This window comes from Trematomus bernacchii, unplaced genomic scaffold (genome assembly GCF_902827165.1).
Source record: "Trematomus bernacchii unplaced genomic scaffold, fTreBer1.1, whole genome shotgun sequence".
In the NCBI taxonomy this organism is placed as follows: domain Eukaryota; kingdom Metazoa; phylum Chordata; class Actinopteri; order Perciformes; family Nototheniidae; genus Trematomus; species Trematomus bernacchii.
Window position 1 is genome coordinate 3,429,070 of NW_022988066.1, and position 17,926 is coordinate 3,446,995.

At 39.1% G+C, this 17,926-nt stretch overlaps 1 protein-coding gene across 1 annotated transcript; it reads right to left on the reverse strand.

Annotated features, from left to right (window-relative positions):
• Positions 1 to 3,943: 3,943 nt before the first annotated feature.
• slc24a2 (solute carrier family 24 member 2) lies at positions 3,944 to 14,462 on the reverse strand. The gene is made up of 9 exons (XM_034120720.1): positions 13,542 to 14,462; positions 7,311 to 7,346; positions 7,002 to 7,119; positions 6,562 to 6,645; positions 6,103 to 6,188; positions 5,881 to 6,015; positions 5,222 to 5,311; positions 4,317 to 4,483; positions 3,944 to 4,207 (listed from the first exon to the last, which is right to left on the reverse strand). The coding sequence occupies exons 1-9, from the start codon at positions 14,460 to 14,462 to the stop codon at positions 3,958 to 3,960; spliced, it is 1,887 nt and encodes a 628-aa protein (XP_033976611.1). The 3' UTR covers positions 3,944 to 3,957.
• Positions 14,463 to 17,926: the final 3,464 nt, after the last annotated feature.

The window sequence follows — 17,926 nt, forward strand, 5'->3', positions numbered from 1 at the left end:
AGCTTTATGCATCACCAGGCTGAAAGTTAGATATAAAACATCTGTAATTAAGTCAACCTTCACTTGAACTAGTACCAAATAAATCCAATGAGCCTCAGGTGACCTTACTTGCATATGTTAATGTGTAACAATGCAAATGTGATATCAGACACAGTCACACCAAAACCTTAAAGCAACATGAACCTGCTTGCCTTATAGTGAACGGATGAAGATCACAGTGATTCATAAAACATTTCATTTCCAATAAAAAATGTCTCCATCAAATGTTGTAACTAAATCACAGAATGTTTTTGCTCCTCCTTAATTTTACAATATTTGTATTTGTATTTTTCAAGTTTCATTTAATCTATTCATCTGCCCTGCTTTTACACATCCTCATCTTTACATTTACGTTTATTTTATATAAAGATGGTGAATAAGTCATATATTTGTGTTATTACATACAGTATTAATTAAGTAATTCTTTACCTAATCTTGGGCGCTTCTGCATTGCATACATTTGTTTTTCTTAAGAGTGGAAAGTGTGAAAAACGTAAAGAACGTGACAATGACTGGGACTCAAATGCAACGACACGACAACAAAAGTACAAAAACAAAAGTTTTTACAAAATGTAGGAAAGAATGTGCAAAGGCAAATTGCAAATAATACAAGACTTAATTAACGTGGCTCTTGGTAGATGGTAAATAAAGTTCTTCGCTTGAAAAGCGCTGGCTTTCTTGACATGGCATGGAATAAGGCTAAATGGCACATGACAAAGGAAGAAGAGGGTTACGTTCGTCAGTTAAGCTTAGGAAGGTTCCTAACGGAGTGAAAGGACCCAGCAGTACCCAAGTGTCAGCCTGATAAGATATCTAAATGATAACATTACTTGTTACATGTTAGACGCTTTTATCCAAAGCGACTTACATACAGGAGCAATTTGGGGTGAAGTGTCTTTCCCAGGGACACAACGACATGCTGATTGCAGTGGGTTTTGAACCTGTGACCTCCTGGTTTGTGAACACCAAGGCTCTATCCACTGCGCCACACGCCTCGTGATAAATCAATCTGTTGTCTAACATTTTCCAAAGTTAAAATCTTACATGTGTCACTTGTGGTCACACATTGTCTGTCTAGGGGTAAGACATTGTTAATTTGGATTAGACACTAGGACATTATGTAAACTGGACCTGTTTGGTGCACTTGGTTGCAAATTAATTTGCCACACTTGAAACCTTTGTAAGTAGGATGTTGTTACAGTCCTCCAAATGCAAACCTAATTTATTTAAACAAAGTACTGTATCCCAAAATTCCCATGAACTCCACATGCCAACAAAGAAAATTTGAGGTTTGATTTATTTGATCATATAACACTTTATACAGAGTTGAATGATAAATGTTTTGTTTACAGTAGGCCTATAATACACAATTCAAGTAGTACATGAATGTTTTCCATACTTGCATATAGTACACGGAAATACAAAAGCATTTTACCATTTGTCATGGTATTCAAACGGGTCAAGGATGAATAATTTTTTATATTTCTAAATGCACTCATTCATACATTCATTTCTCACATTCACAGGATCCATCAAAGCAAGGGAGATACTAAGTGTTGAGTGTGATAATAGAAGTTGTGTTGAGGTTAAACTATTTGTCAACTATGGTTAAACACAGGAGCATATATACAGTCTTAAATTACAGTTTACAAATCCTTTATACACATAAACACAAAAAAACCCACACATGTTTTACTTTGCAAGGTATAGGGAATGTTTTGAGGAAATTTGATTAAGAATTTCACTTTCATTTGAAAAAGAAATAGTCAAAATAAACATACAAATACAAAATGGATTTTGGCTAACACTGTGACACAACATTTTAATGTTAACCCTTGGGATACATTCATTTAAAAATGAAATCATTTGTTGGAGGGATCTGAAAATAAATATAATTAAATGTTTGCATTGATAAGAGGTTGTACTGTTAACACCTGAACCTTTTAACATTGCTATGAGAAATAAAAAGCAGCGGAGGATGTTATTCAGAGATGACTACAGTACCTTTATTGACTATCAACTCCAAGACTCATGGAACATGTTGAACATAGCTGGGAGAGTAAAATATAAAATATTGCCTACATGTACATTCACATATGAGACAAAGAAAGCAGACAACATTAGAAAAACAATGATGTATTTTGATGCTTTTAGGAGGGCAATTAGTTCAACTGATTTGGGCAACGTTGATAGCACATTTGTTTGACAATGAGGCCTTAAATTGGTCAGTAATAATACAGCCTCGGGTCAGTGAGAATGTTCCCTTGTATGTTACAAATAAAGAAAAAGAAAACCTCATGAAAAATACACCTACATTTAAAAAACAAAGAGAGAAAAGAGGTAATGGAATCCGATTCTTTGAATTACAGAATTTCTTTCATTCTGATATTCTTGAATTGTTTAATCCTTTTTGCAACCTCTTCAGTACATGTGCATTTCGATTAATGGTTTAATTTATTAGAGGTTGAGGGAAACACCCATTTTAATATAAAGATGCCTAGATGTCAACATATCACCACAGCATTTGCTTTTTGCTCACCTTAAATCTAATAAAGAGGGAGTAGATGAAAACAAAATAGCCAAGATTCATAAATGTCACAAACTGAATCTTTGCAACATGTTTTTTTTTTACATAAGGTATGCCTACTTGATGTTTCTTATAATAGTTGGATAAAAGAAAAATATTTCAGCCTCTATGCCACACACTGAACACATTATGTTCATGCTATGTGAACATAGCGGCGCAATATATTATACAGTACAAGTGTTGTTTTACATCAAACCAATACAGGACACATCCAGTGATACCTGGTGATATTGAACACGCATTTTTACAAATACATAATTAGAAGAAAAAAAACTGAAAAAAAACGTTTGCGTTCATCAAGTAAAATTAAATGAGGAATACTAATCTTTAGTCAAACACTTGTTGTCCACACTGCATCATCTACTGGTAAATGTGACACCAGACCTGGTACATTTCCATGAGGAAAATCCTCCTGTTTTAGTCAGGATACTGAAGTAATCTCTCTCTAAAGTGATGCATGTAAAGGCAAACAGAACAGAAGATATTATCTGAAAAAACCCAAATAAAATAGTTGGGCTGTGTTGAGCTTAATGGGTCCATGCTATCTATTTGGACCTATTATAGATTCTCATGATTGGGAAGTAATGTAAGCATTTATGCCAAACATTTGAATATACTGTGTTTTCAATATATCATCTCAAATATACAGTACTGTGTTTAAACAGACTCATGTTATAAACCCGGTAACTAAAGGTTAACATTTCTAAGCAGCTATCACACTTATGAGTTGCCCCGGCCCTTTCTTCTTAGTTTTGACAAACAGGATCTCTCCAGAGCTTTGCTCCCCATCGAAACCAAACCAAAACAAAAGGGTTTCTATAATCTCCCACATGAACAGTTCATCTGCATTGCTTGGCTGGTTGCATGAGTAGCGAGGGTAGTTTGTATACTGCAACATGGTCCTCTATTTGAAAAAAACCCCCAAAACAATCTCTGGTGATCGTATGGAAATTCCCATCCCAGGTGGCGTTCACATAACTTGTTCGTCAGGTTCAACCAGAAAATGGAAACTGAATGAAGTCACATGGAACAAACAGAGACGAGTCACTCATACTGGGTGGCATAAAGTGTGTCAATGACGTACAAGCTCGTTCTGTACGCCATTGCTGGATGGCTGTGATGCACCGGTGTGAATTTGCAGCCTTGATTTCAGTCAGTACCCCTGCCTAACTTGCGTGTGTTTGGATGTGTGAGTGTGTCTTCTATATGTATGTGAGACAGATAGACAGTTTTTGTCTGTGCGTCCTTCCTCTCCTATAGTAAATCAGGGTACACTTGAACCCCTTCGCTCTTAATTTCAGCTCTCTGGCGTTAGGTGGAAGTGGCTTCTCTCAGACGGTGATGGGGCAGGTAATGATTTTGTCCTCCAGCATGACGCTGAGGACCAGGAACACAACGTACAGCAGGAACATGAGAAGGCCGAGAGACTTGCTCATTTTCCAGTTGCAAGCCGCGATGGAGATGATGACAAAGAGGAGCATGAGGAAGAGTAGGACGATGGCGCAGAACAGTCCGTTGCTGCTGACCTGGATCGGTTTGAAGTCGTTGATGATGTGGTAGATGAGCCAGGGGAATGGCAGACTAGAGGGAGATAAGGGAGTTTATTAAGTTAGGAGAGGAACATTTTAAAAACAGATATGACTTTGGACTATTACTCTGTATGTGTGTTCTTGTTGTTTTCTGGACTCACCCCACAGTGATATCAAAGATGTTGGAGCCGACAGAGCTGGACACGGCCATGTCACCCAGTCCTTTTCGCGCCACAATCACACTGGTGATCAGGTCCGGGATTGAAGTGCCGGCTGCTAGTATAGTCAGTCCCATTATCTCCTCCGTAATCCAGAACGTTTCTCCAACCTGAAAGGAAGAACAAGTTGCAGCTGTACAGTTAAAAAAACGGCATCATTTTCATGTTGGTCCAAAGATTCTTGTTACCGTGTTGCTAATTTTTCCTGAAACATGTCAGACTAGGCGGTTACCTCCGGGGTTGAAGATTGAACTTGGATGTTCTAAAAACTGAAGTTATAAAATGGGCACTTGAGGCTGGCTCCAAAAGCGTGTCAATTTCCACGGACCACTATGTTAAAATGCCCAACTTTGCAGCAGAAATTCAGATGTAAGTAGCTTGTTTAAAAAAATATTTTTTTGTTCTGGAGCTTATTTTCCCGTTCATGACAACTGTATTTATATCATAAATAAGGGCATCATCATGGAGTCTTAAACATTACAGTTTAGTGATACATTTAATTAAATGTAACCTCATAATAAATAAACTGACTTGTGATATTTATTATTCTATCCAACAGATATTTAACATTTATGGCGACTGCGCTCTGCATTTATTGGCACAAAAATGGCACGTGCGTCTCCTCAGTGACCTTGCATACAACATGACCTCATGCTTCAGGCCCGTCTTTGCATCTGCACTGTTAAAATAGAGCAGTACAGGTTGATCTGGCTGTGGATCAAGGCGGATTAGCTGGGATTAGCTGCCGTGGTCACACATTCAACACCCTTAATGCTGCACTGACTCATAAGAAAGGCCTCAGGAAAAGGAGAGAGTTGTTGTATGAGAGACAAATAGAGAGAACGTACCTGGTGAGCCCACCACACCATCAGGTAGGAGAAGAAAGCAATCCAAGAAATGGCACCGATAAAAGTGACAGGGAAGAATCTGGCCGAGGTCTGAGACAACAAGAAAAAAAAAAAGTTCAGTTTATACCGCACACTCAACAATTAACCCCCCCACCCCCCTCGATATACTTCACACTTAATGTAAGGTCATAATAAAGCATTTGGATGCAAATGTATAGTCCAAGAGGTAAAGAAAACGACAACAAAAAAACATTACTGGAACCTGCTGTAGCTCTCATATTTATTGAGCAGGTCATGAATATGTAACCTAAATTAAAGTGGTTTTCTTATATAAAACATTTGTTTGTGTATATTGGTTTTGCCATCTGCATTTGGCCAAAATGACTTGGAAAATATTGGCATTTTGTCATTGTCAAACATTTGCAATCGTGCATTCCTACTAGATTAGTGTTTTTACATTTTCTCATGCTTCAAAATTAAACGAAATTGTCAACACAGCAGTGGAACAGTTCTGTATCTAAATTAACATTATGCAAGTATGTCGTGTGAATGTGAGATATAAAATAAATTATTTTTACATGAGTTGCTCTTACATACGTGTACACACATAAACATGATTTTCATTGTTTGTGTGTGTGCTCATGTGTGTGTGGTGTCACCTCTCTCCTGACGTCGGGCAGTGTGAGCCACAGTGGCAGGATGATGGGCAGGATAACCAGGTAGATGATACGTTTCCTGTTGGTGTCGGGCCAGGCCAGGCTCAGAGGCTGTTCATCGTCATCATTTTCATCACCCTGAAGAAGGAGTTTGTTACTTCACATCAACTGTGTTTATAGTTATTTAAATATTTAATCATATTTCAATATAACATTCAGCCATACGTCTTCTTCTTCTCCTCCTGCAACACCGTTACTGGGCGGTGTGACTTCCACTGCAACGTTTGAACTGTTTGGGATGTTTTTATCGGCTGGAGGAAAGAAAAGGAAGAGAGAAAGGAACAGAGCTTAAGTATCAGATAATTCATTGGGAGTACATGTGGTTTCTATTGACGGTATTTTACCATTTATATAGCATAAAATAATCCACAACTTGCTGTTAAAACATGAATACATGAGCAAATAAAATATAACTTTTGATGATAAAATGATACATTTTCTGTCAAAGCTATCTATTATTATATTTGGGCATGTTTGGCAGTAAACTACCACACTGATTAAATATATCGAAAATGTGTACCAAAATAAAAAGTGCAAGAGGAAATGATGCTGTAAGAACTCTCACTGCTCAGTGTCCATTCATTCAGTCTGAGGAACACAGATTCATACGTCGCTGTTACTCACCTACACCGTTAGCAGTGACAGCATCTTCTTTACACTTCTGCTTGGCCATTTTGTTAAGGATTGATGCTTTTTCTTTGAAACGCCCTAATTCAATGGAAGGAGACTCAGTCAGTCCAGCTTGCTCTGCTGAACATTTAAAATGTATTTGTATTAATACATGCTTTGTGAAATGGTGGGTGTATTTCCACAGCTGGGACTATTTTTAATAGGAAAGAGGTAAAGAGAAAAATGAAAAGTGGTTAGACAAATGAAGACATTCCATAGACAGTATCCCTTCACCCAAACCTTGTCTGAATCATAATCTTCACTAAAGCTGTTTATTTATGAATACAATGTCAATTCAATTGTAGCGCATCCTCTGATTTTGACATTTTATTTTTTTCGAGAGATCATATTGCATTTCAGTATGTGTGTGTGTGTCGTGCTTTTTTAAGTCTTACCCGTACCTTCGTCACTGAGAGGGTCGAGTGTGTGTATCATGAGCTGAAAGATACTGTTCCTCATCAGTGAGTTGTGTAAAGAAGCACAGCTTCCCTCCCTCTGCAGCCTCGGTTTGGCCTGTACAAATACCAAAATAAATACAGAGAGAAACGATGAATATATATTCTGTGAATGACTGTAAAATATGTATATTTAAAAATGACACATAGACTACTATGGGAATATTTGAAGGCCAATTAATACCATTTACATAATATGACCCGAACCAGACATTACACAAAGAAGTTTAAACACAAACACAAACTCACCGTCAGCTTGTTCTCATCATTGACAGGTTCATTCACCTTTAAAGACACACAGAAAGAAAACAATATACAGTATAGGTTTTGTCACAAACAAGCGGGGAGGGGTGTCCAATACTTTAGGGTCAGCAGAAAATATCATAGCATAGGGATAGATGTAAAAAACACAATAGTGGCAGTGCAGTTAAATGAACCCGAATAAACACAGATGTGTTAAGCTAACTTGAAACTGAATGTCTTCAACACCTTACATCCTGATCACTCGTCAGATGTTCAGTAAACAGTGATGGAACAACGGAAACACACATAAACTCCTTTTTAGGAACAGTATCATAACAGTAACTCTAAAGGACCTCTTACTTACAGAGGGAGCGAAACAGTGCAAAAGGTATGGGGTCTTTTTCGGACACAAAAACTAGGATTATACACAAGCACACACACACACACACACACACACACACACACACACACACACACACACACACACACACACACACACACACACACACACACACACACACACACACACACACACACACACACACACACACACACACACACACACACACACACACACACACAGGATGACTAAGATAATTTCAACCCAGCCATTTCTTCAGAGGACATATACAGCACAGTGGTGTCACCACGTACAGTGAAGAAACACACATACACACACAACACACACAGAGTCCACTGGCTGGGACAGGAGTCTGTGGTGGTGTTGTGTGAGAGCACAGAGGTGTCAGCATGGGGAGGGTCTGGTTTGGGAATCAGGGATTTGGAAATATTAAAAAAACAGATGGGAACTTAAGACTGTGTGGGTAGATATCTTATAATCAAAGGTTATTGTAATCTTTGTTTGAACAGTTCAATAAGGATGTTTGCACAAGCTGTTCTCTGTCACCTTACAACCATTCACATGCAGGTGTCTTTCACCACATTGACATTCTGCCCTGGACAAATATATCATGTTGTTCTAAAGACACCCCCAGTAAAGAAGCTTTTATTGTATGTTAAGAAGGGCGTGAATCAAATACGAATGTTTGCTCCGTGAGAGAGGGGCAGGAGTACACTGTAACACGTAATCAATGGCTCAACTCATACTTCTATTTTGATTCTTTTACCATTGAGTCCAGACCATTTTTTATTTGACTGATGATCAGAGGTCATTTTCAAGAAATATATTTTGCATTTATGTAATTACTGGACGTAATCAAGAAAAGTAATGTCTTTGTTCTTATCCCAATAGGACAGGTTTGTATGAATATTTACAGTGCCAGATATTTTCAAATAACCAAAACGGCACTATTTATTCTGGGGTTATTTATCCTTGTGTGCCTTATATTTGCACTTATGTAGTGCTAAACTTGATACAGAGTTAGCTTACACAAATAATGACATCACACAGCAGATGTCACTGCTCCCTGTCTATTGATACACTGCCCAATTCCCATCATAAGGATACATGTCACATAAAGACAGCCAATACCTTAAGATGTAGCTGACCTGACTCTTTCAAAAGCACAAACACAAACAATGACCAACAACACGCGGAGGGAGGTGGAGGGTTTAGTTGTTGACGCGTTTTCATGATGGAGGCCACAGAGTTTGAGCAGATAATCCCTTTAGCTTGCATCTGACAAGACACCTGCTGCTGTTACGGCAGCTAAAGCAAGGCTAAAGATAGTCTTCTTATAGTTTCACTTCTATCATGAGTTACATGTTTGTCCAATCCAGATTTGGCTGCTGTTCATGATTTTCGTTAAACACTCTATGCACATACTATAGGATTCACCTCTTACACAAAACCAACTAAAACACATGAGAACATTTCTTAATCATTCTTTAAGCAACAACCTTAAGTAAACCTGGTTCAGTTATGTTGGTTTTCTTTATTAATAAAATGAATAGAAACATATTGAACAGTAAATAAGTCATTTAAAGGAAGACGTTGGAGACACTTGTCTGTAATATCCATGTGATTGCTGAGGCCAGCATGGCATTAGTTGTGGTTGGTTAGTGCTCAAAGGGCTCCTTATAACCTTCTGCAGAACCTGCTGACATTGAAACTGGATTTTGTTTGGTGCTGTCTTTTGAAACAGGTTTTTATACTGCATGACATACTGTGTCCTATTTTGAGAAGCTGCTGATCTTTGTCACCTTTACCCTAAGTCACTCCGCTGCGGATGTGTTGTGTGACATAACACCTCTCCGCATGTTTCCTACAGGATACAGCCACGATTAATCACCTAAAATGTTTAGGTTCTTGTAGCAGGTTGCAAGAATAAAGTCAACTACTGTGTAGGCCTACCTATGGTATAACCAGCCTGCAGCTAGTAAACTCGCCAGACCTGAACAGTATATATATATATATATAATATTTTGCAAATACATTACTCGTATTGACAAATTGCATTGATTATGAAGCTGCGTGTAGTCATTTATCTATCAGTTATAGAGAAATATAATGTTTTGCTCCAGCTAGCATTTATATTTTGTACATATGTACACTTTATACCAGTTGTAGATTATGAGGCTTCATTACAATATTAGCCATTGAAATAATTCATTAAAACCTTCTCTTTTGGGTCATTTTGCATGATAGTCATCTAAACTATGTTAATTACTACTTAAGCATATCGTTTAAGTAGTTCAAAAGTAAAGAGTTACTGCATGCAGATCAGGGATTGTTCAAGTCATAAAGTATGGCTTTTGAGACCTAAAGATGATCTGTTAAGGAGAAGAAGAAGAACATGAAAGCCTCAAGCTTAGCTGATTTGTAACCTTTGACTGAGCTGCTATTTCAGTTCAGGGGTCTTATCCCAAGTCCAGACACCGAAAGAGTCGGAAATCCTAGAGATTTACACCAAACTTCACTTTAATCCTAATAGTCCTCCCTGGAAAGACTGAGGCACAATCAGATCACTACTCAAATTCACATTTTCCTTCCTGACTTGCTCTCTTTCCCTCTCTCAACACCACCACCCCCCCCACCTCCAGTGTACACCTGACTGTCCGAGCTGTGGGATTTAGCCAGGATTAATCACTACTTTTAGACTGGTACTTTTCAAGCCTGCGTGTGAAGTCCCGCACTAACCTTCACAGGTCACCATGCCGTTTAACATTTCTCATCAGCCAGCAAATACCAACCATTTTGTTTGTTAAGTATAAAAACTATTTAGCTACATGATTTCTCATTTAAAACATAAATTAGGGAGAAATTATACTTGAATAAGTAAGCATTAAGTGCCTGGCTCAACAGAACAACTCATCATTTAGAAGCATTTTTATGTAAAAGTTTGAAAATCCATCTGATAAAACAATCTAAATTTTAAGCAATGAATATTAAAAAACCTTCACTTAAGGGCAGCAATAAAGCTACACTTATAACATGAGAAGTAATAACTATTGATAATTACAGCATCCTTCTTTGGACAGATTCTTATGCAAGTAAATGTTACGTTTTATTGATTATGAAGTTGCAGATGCAGAGACTCAATGTTCTGGGCTGTATGTTTGCTGTCGTCACCGCAGGTAAGCAGTTAATAACGGGATCAGAGGGGATTGTCCTCTTTAGTGCCATCACCAAGAAAAACCCTCGGACATTTTCTCTCTCTGTCTACTCAGACACACTCTATGTTTAAAAAAAAAAAAACAATACATCTATAACTTTGCTTAAACTGAAAACCAGACTACAGTTATGAGCACTACCGCAGGCTGAGGAGAGAGCCGGCAGTCGTTTTGCTCTCAGTGATCTGCTGATTCTTGCTCCCCCTGGGAGCATTTGACTATTATTGGTGGCTCTAATGGGATTAAAAGGCATTAACCTCGGGGGATTATTAAGCAGCTACCAACACATGAGGACAGAATGAGAAAAGCTGTTCTTGGGTTGAAGTGAGGCGGCCTGAAGTACAGCTGATTCCCAGAAGGGCACACATGTCAAACAGACCTTTAACAACACTGACGAGCACCCAAAAATACTGTGCTCACGTTTAAAGAAAATCATCAAATAGAAAACTGGATAAATATAGTTCACAGTACAGATACTACTGAAAGCCAGGGGGAAAGGTGCTAAATTAGCTATTACCAATCTATTATAGAAAAAAGACTACAAAAGCCAAATATTCATATTATATATAAGTGACTGCTTGATATAAAAAAAGTCATGCTTCTGGGGTAGCATTTTTTGTTGTTGACAGTGACCTGAGCATTTAAGGGGAGGAGATTTCAATTAGATTGGACCATCTTGTGTCCTGGTGATCATAAGCTCATCTTTCCCTGAAAGCTTGAACTTCTCCTGGCCTGGATCCCTACCATTAAAATAGTTGTCCCCTTCTAAGAAGTGTTTTCATCCAGTGTTGTAGAATTTGTTTCTGTCAACATTTCACTTCACACTATCTGAAATACATAATAATCTGTTGATAATGTTTCGGGACCAACAAAAGCCAGATAATGTGCACTCGCTGTATACGCCCCCGAAGAACTGGTGATGGGTGATGTCCGTCTACGCTAAGGGCAAGCTGCTCTAAGAACAGCCTACTGCAGTTTTTAGTAATTTTGTCACCTGAGAGCCGTATGTGATAACAACATCAGAGAGCAACACATCTGCCTCCAACTGCACGCACAGACAGGAAAACACGGAGAGACAAATGTGAAAAACAAAAAACCTCTTCAGTGTATCTGTGTGTGAGTTGAACCATTTTGTATCATCATTTCCCCACTCTTTCTTGAATCTGGAACAAACAGCCCAAAGTGCACTCCAAGCTATTCCCAAAACACACTTTCCCGTCATGTTCTCCTTGTTCACATGAAGTGATTGATTAAGTGATTGCACTGTGATCGATGTTTGTGTAAGTGTGTTGTCATTAGATCAACTTCCTGTAAGAATTAGTCAGCCTTTCAGAGAAAGAAACACTATGACATTGTTAATTCATTCAAATCTTTTCTCATGGCTAATTCTTGCTGCCTATCGTAAAACTGTGGTGGACTGCAGCTGTTATAAGATCCATGAGTAATCCATGTTTGGATACATAATCACTGGTGCTCTTCAAAAACATAATGATGTTTAATGAGCTGAAATAGGGGACAAACAACAGCAACAACCTTCTTAAAGACTAAAGAGACCACTTCACTCTAATGTCAGGACAAAGTCAAGGGGAGATGAAGGAGGGAGCTCGCTGATGAGGTTTAAGAGATGCTACAAGGATTTCTGGACTAATTAGGCTGTTCCCTCTCCATACAGAATGTGCTTTGAGTTTAATTTCAACCCTCTCTCAAATTTGGGTCTATTTTATTAACTGTCTTGAATATATAGGGTATTATGAAAATATGTAATCTAACAATGTGTGTGATTGAATCTTGGATTTAAAAAGATGCACACAAAACCATAACTTGAAATGAATCAATCCTGGAAGTGAATTTAAAAAACGAAAATATGTATGAGTGTGATTTTTGGCAATTTTGCATTGTTTTTTCCATGTGTAAAATTATAACGTACGTGAATAAAAACCTGCTTTCCTTTGCATGCTTTTTAATGTTCAATGGCATCGAAATGTGTCTGTGAAGATTGTGACAGAAGACTCAGAGGAAGAGTGGCCATCTTCACTTGATGGTTGATGGGAATAAGACTGAAAACTGGATCAAAACCCAGTTAAAGTCGGAACATTTAACAGACTGTTACATTAGTAATTATTATAATTATTAATATAAGTAGTGACAGTAGTCGAGGCCTGTTCCTAGAATTAGTCAGCACCAAGATTCTGAATTCTGGTTCTGCATCTGGAACTGTCCAAGATGCACAGGTGGCAGGTTAATAGAAATCTTTAAATCCTTACAGAGGGGTAGTCTGTTCTACATCCTATTTGCTTCCCACAACAGGAGCACGTCTATTCCCAGTGTCAGCAGCCATGACTGGTTGACCTATTTTCCCCCAGGTATTGAAAAGATGCCCAGATTTCAGTAAAGAGAAACTGACAGAAAAACAGTAAGGTTTCTTCCCAAACATTTGTATAACCCTGTCGACTTAAAGAAACACTTGAAAGATGCAGATTTCCTCCAGTAGATGTAGGGGTATCCAACACTAAGAATAGGGAAGATGGATGGATGGATGGATGGATGGATGGATGGATGGATGGATGGATGGATGGATGGATGGATGGATGGATGGATGGATGGATGGATGGATGGATGGATGGATGGATGGATGGATGGATGGATGGATGGATTAAGGCTCACCTTTGGTGCAGTCTCAAGCTCATCCACCTGGTTGCTGCCCAGTAAAGTCTTGATGACAAGTTCTATTTTGGCATTGAACTTCATGAATGTCACATAGCAGCTGTAGCACATCAGCAGACTGATACTTTCCCCCACTGTGATTTGATTATCCAAAAAGAAGTAGATGAGCATGAGCAGGCCGATGATATAGAACGAGACGTCTCTAAACAGAGGCCACCAGGTGAGGTGCAGCACCTCTCTGGAAAACACGGCGCACATCCCGATCACAAACAGGATATTAAAGACGGCAGAGCCCACAATGGTACCGATACCCACGTTACTGTGGGAGACAAAGACTCCTATGACAGAAGTGAAGAGCTCTGGAGCTGAGCCACCTGCCGCCATGAAGGTGGCTCCTGCAACATCATCGGATATCTGCAGCTTTTCTGTGATGACAGTGAGCGCTGGAACAAAGAACTCATCACAGACAAGGGCTAATGCTATAAACATGTACAACATGCCAAACATATGAAAAGCCACATAGCCCTGACGTCTGTCCTCCACGCTGAAGTAATCCGTTGGATAGTCCCCGTGATTCATATCTTCTGCAGATGACCGCATGGCAACCGGTGTGTCTTCTGGCTTGGCTGTGTGGTTGTGGTACTGAAGAAGAGTTCTTTGGGGCCCTGCCGCCTCTGCCGAGCCTTCAGCGGACGATTCTAGCTCTTTTGCCACCGTTGTGACCAGCGACAAGGCACTCCATGAACAGAATGTGCAGACCGCCACCATACTGATGATGAAGCCAAGAATCCGTCCGGAGCGCAGCTTTCTTTTGACACAATGGTATTGGTGCCTGGTGCAGCTGCTGGGAGGGTCCAGAAGAGGCTCGTAGCCAGGGGAAGCCATCCTGTCTCGACTTCTCATGGGAAGCAGGAATTCCATGGTGTTTGGCGCAGGTTGTCCGGATAAGCAGGAAGTGTATAGAATCCCCCCCAAAGCTGGGTTGGTGTAGCTGGTTGCTACGAGGGCGGGGGTTTGACAGGCCTCGACACTCACCGATTTGTTCGCATGCTGCTTCCTGGTCTAAACACAATGGAAGCCCTGAAGTCTGATTCCAGGATCCAGCCCATTAAAAGGCTTCCTCATATTACGCGCTGCAAATCAGAGCAAAAAATACATCGTATTAATGCAAGGGGGCACAGTCAAAACATAAGAAAAAACTGTGTGTAAAATCAAAAACATTTTTACATTACATTGCATATACACATTCTGTTTGATGCTGCTGTCCGTTATATCTCAGAGGGAGATATTGTACTTTTTTGACACCACAAATGTGTCTCATGACAATAGTAAGTTACTTTATTGATAAAGGTTTTACATGCAAAACATATGATTCATAAGATGGTGTGCGTTATGTTGAACTAACGTGTTTAAAGTAGTTCAAGGGAGCCCTCCCATTGATTGCTACAACAAAAAATTAGCTTCAGTAAAAATAAACCTTTTTAAATTATATTTGAAATGCCTATTTTATAGACAACTCGATATAATGAGTATAATAACTGTGAGGTCTATATTTGTGTCTGCTGCTGCATTTAATGTATGGTAAGGCTCCTAATCATTTCTGGTCAAGTTATTGTTGTTAGGCAGTTATAAATGTACTCTTGAATTGAATGAATTAAAGAAATATACCCTTTTTAAAAGCTAAAATTCTACTTACTGAATTTACAGTTTGAAGTGAATGTATTATAACAGTTGATAGTATGTTATTATTAGCAGCAATTCTGTTAAAGTGCTGTGGCCTTCTTGAGAACCAGCAGTGAGATCTCTCCTTTAAGTGAAGCTTGGACATTAGTCAAAGCTCATTAGGAAGCTATTTAATCCCTGAGAAGATATACTTAGATTAGCCTCAGGACCTGCACACTGATGCTGTTGCACAAAGTCAAAAAGTAGACACCAACTAAATGATAAGGGAATATGAGAGACACAAATAAATGAAATGCTCACACAATTGCACTTGGACAAATCCCAATTATGAAACTATATCTAACAAATCCTAAACAATGCCCATTGTTATTATGCTATAAAACACCAATTCACCAAGGTAAAACATGTAGTAAGCCTTTTCAAATGTTGCCTTTAAAGCAGCATTTAAGGGTCAATTTTGACTCCATAAGGACATAATACAGCATGCCATCATTAGAGCAAAGTCATAATACAGCAACACACAAAGAGCACACAAACACAGATCTTTCTCATACCTCACTTGGAAATCTTCAGGCAGCAGGAAGGACTCCAGCAGGTAGTCAAGTCTCGGAGACTGTGAGGGAATATTCCCATGAATTGAATCCCAGAGGAGAAAAGTCCCGAGAGCTCAGAGTTCAGTCTGAAGGTCCCAACACTAAATCCTCAGTGAGATTCTCTCCCTCAGCCCAGGTGGGGCTCCAAGCTGCCAGATCAAAAGCCAAGGGACCAAGGGCTCCTCCCCCTCGCAATGTTCCTCCCCCCTCTGATACTGCCTCTCTCCTGTCCTTCTTCAGGTTATCACCTCATCCACCTCTCCCCTCCTTGACTTCTCCCTCTCCTTTCCCAGAACGAGGATATAGGCGCCATCTCAGTCATTTCCCCCCTCCCCCCAGCGTCAGGTATCATTTCCTCCCATCCCCACACCCAAGTGAATGGGTATTACACAGCGAGCTAATAGCTAGATTGGGCTGAAGCCTGCAGTCCTATAGGATCATAGTGCTGTGCACAAAGTACTTGAAAACTATCCCAATTACTTTGTGACATACTAACACACTACTGTACATTTCAGAGGGGATGCTGCATGATATTTGAATGTAGAGCTGATACATTTTCAAACATGGTGTCAAACGGTTGAATGCACGTCCATGTTCTGTTTTTGTGCTTACATTTATTGGTAGCTGCACAGATTTTCTCTCATTATTTACATTTTTATTTGTATTTACAAATATGAACTTTTTACAGGAAATGTCTTCTGTTACATCCAATTATTTGAATCATCGTGCATTTTTTCTTAAAAAAAATAGAAGTCAATCGCCATACTTTCTATCATAATTTCCTGCAGGTCCGTAATGGGCTTTGGATGAAACACCTGCTAAGGTATCAATTGACTCATGTGTACAAGTAACTCATAAAATAATGATTATTACTAATACTAAAACAATAAGTATAACACTTTCTTTGACGCTAATGCTTATAATGTATTAAAAACATGTTTGTAACACTGTATAGTCATAGTAATAAACACTCAGATACTGTATATTCATAAGGCTTTATTTCAATAATAAATAATTATTTCAATGATCTTATGACACATAAGATCAAGTATTATAAAACTTGAAAAAAAGTTGAGTGTGTGTGTGAGTGTGTGTGTGTCTGTGCGCGTGCACTTCAAGTCAGGTCAAGTCAGGTCAGGCTTTACACAAGAGAACTGTAAGCTTCAGAATCCACCAGAAGGTGAGTTCAAATGAAGTGACTTATTCTGTTATGTACTGTAGCTGTTCCCAACATAAACCCTACATCTACAGGTGGAGAGCGTGTGTGTGTGTGTGTGTGTGTGTGTGTGTGTGTGTGTGTGTGTGTGTGTGTGTGTGTGTGTGTGTGTGTGTGTGTGTGTGTGTGTGTGTGTGCGTGTGTACGCGAGAGAGCGAGAAGAGAGGGAGAGAGGATATGTGCTACAAGTACAACATACTTTTATAAAAGTCGAATGAGACAAAGAATTTAACTTCACTGGCGTATTATTTTAGTTTTAAATCCATCACTTAAGTCTACTGATAAACACCCTCACCGTAGCCCTACTTATTTAAAAAAAAATGTTATGCATTCATAATACAGAAAAGGCAAGTAGCAAAGGGGAGAGTAGGGGGGGTGACAGGGCCATGTAAACCAACGAACACTGCTGGGCTGTAATCCAACCAGACCTACCTATCGGTTCTCACCTCCTACTGTTCTTATCTTCTTACCTAATTAAACAGGAGCATACTTAATGGAGAGGGCCGCTAACTTTCCCTCACATGCAAAACGCTTACAGTATGGTTTGTTACTTTCTGATAACAGGAGGGTACATTGGTGTCTGGACTCTCTGGGACTATCTTACAAAGATAAATATAAATGACAGAAGAGAAAATACAAACTGTGCAAAAGTTACTTTGATTTGGTATTCTCACTAAAGAGATACTGTCTTTATATTTGTACACTGTAAAATAACGAGGCAATGCCACGGCCTAACTTGGTTTGGTACAGAGGTGTTTGACCTTCTGTATTCGGCTGTAGCTGCTATATTAAGGGCTAGGTAAATTCCTGACAAGGCTAAACTGATTACATAACCAACCAAGCTAACCTAACCCTCCTTCGGGTTAAGGTACATCGCCTGTAGAAAAATAAGT

Excerpts from the sequence above, each read along its gene's own strand:
- slc24a2 (XM_034120720.1), bottom strand. The coding sequence starts at position 14,462 with ATGGAATTCCTGCTTCCCATGAGAAGTCGAGACAGGATGGCTTCCCCT. Across the intron at positions 6,189-6,561 it reads TGTCACTGCTAACGGTGTAG|CCGATAAAAACATCCCAAAC; the intron begins GTGAGTAACAGC and ends TCTTTCCTCCAG. Across the intron at positions 6,016-6,102 it reads CAGGAGGAGAAGAAGAAGAC|GGTGATGAAAATGATGACGA; the intron begins GTATGGCTGAAT and ends CTCCTTCTTCAG.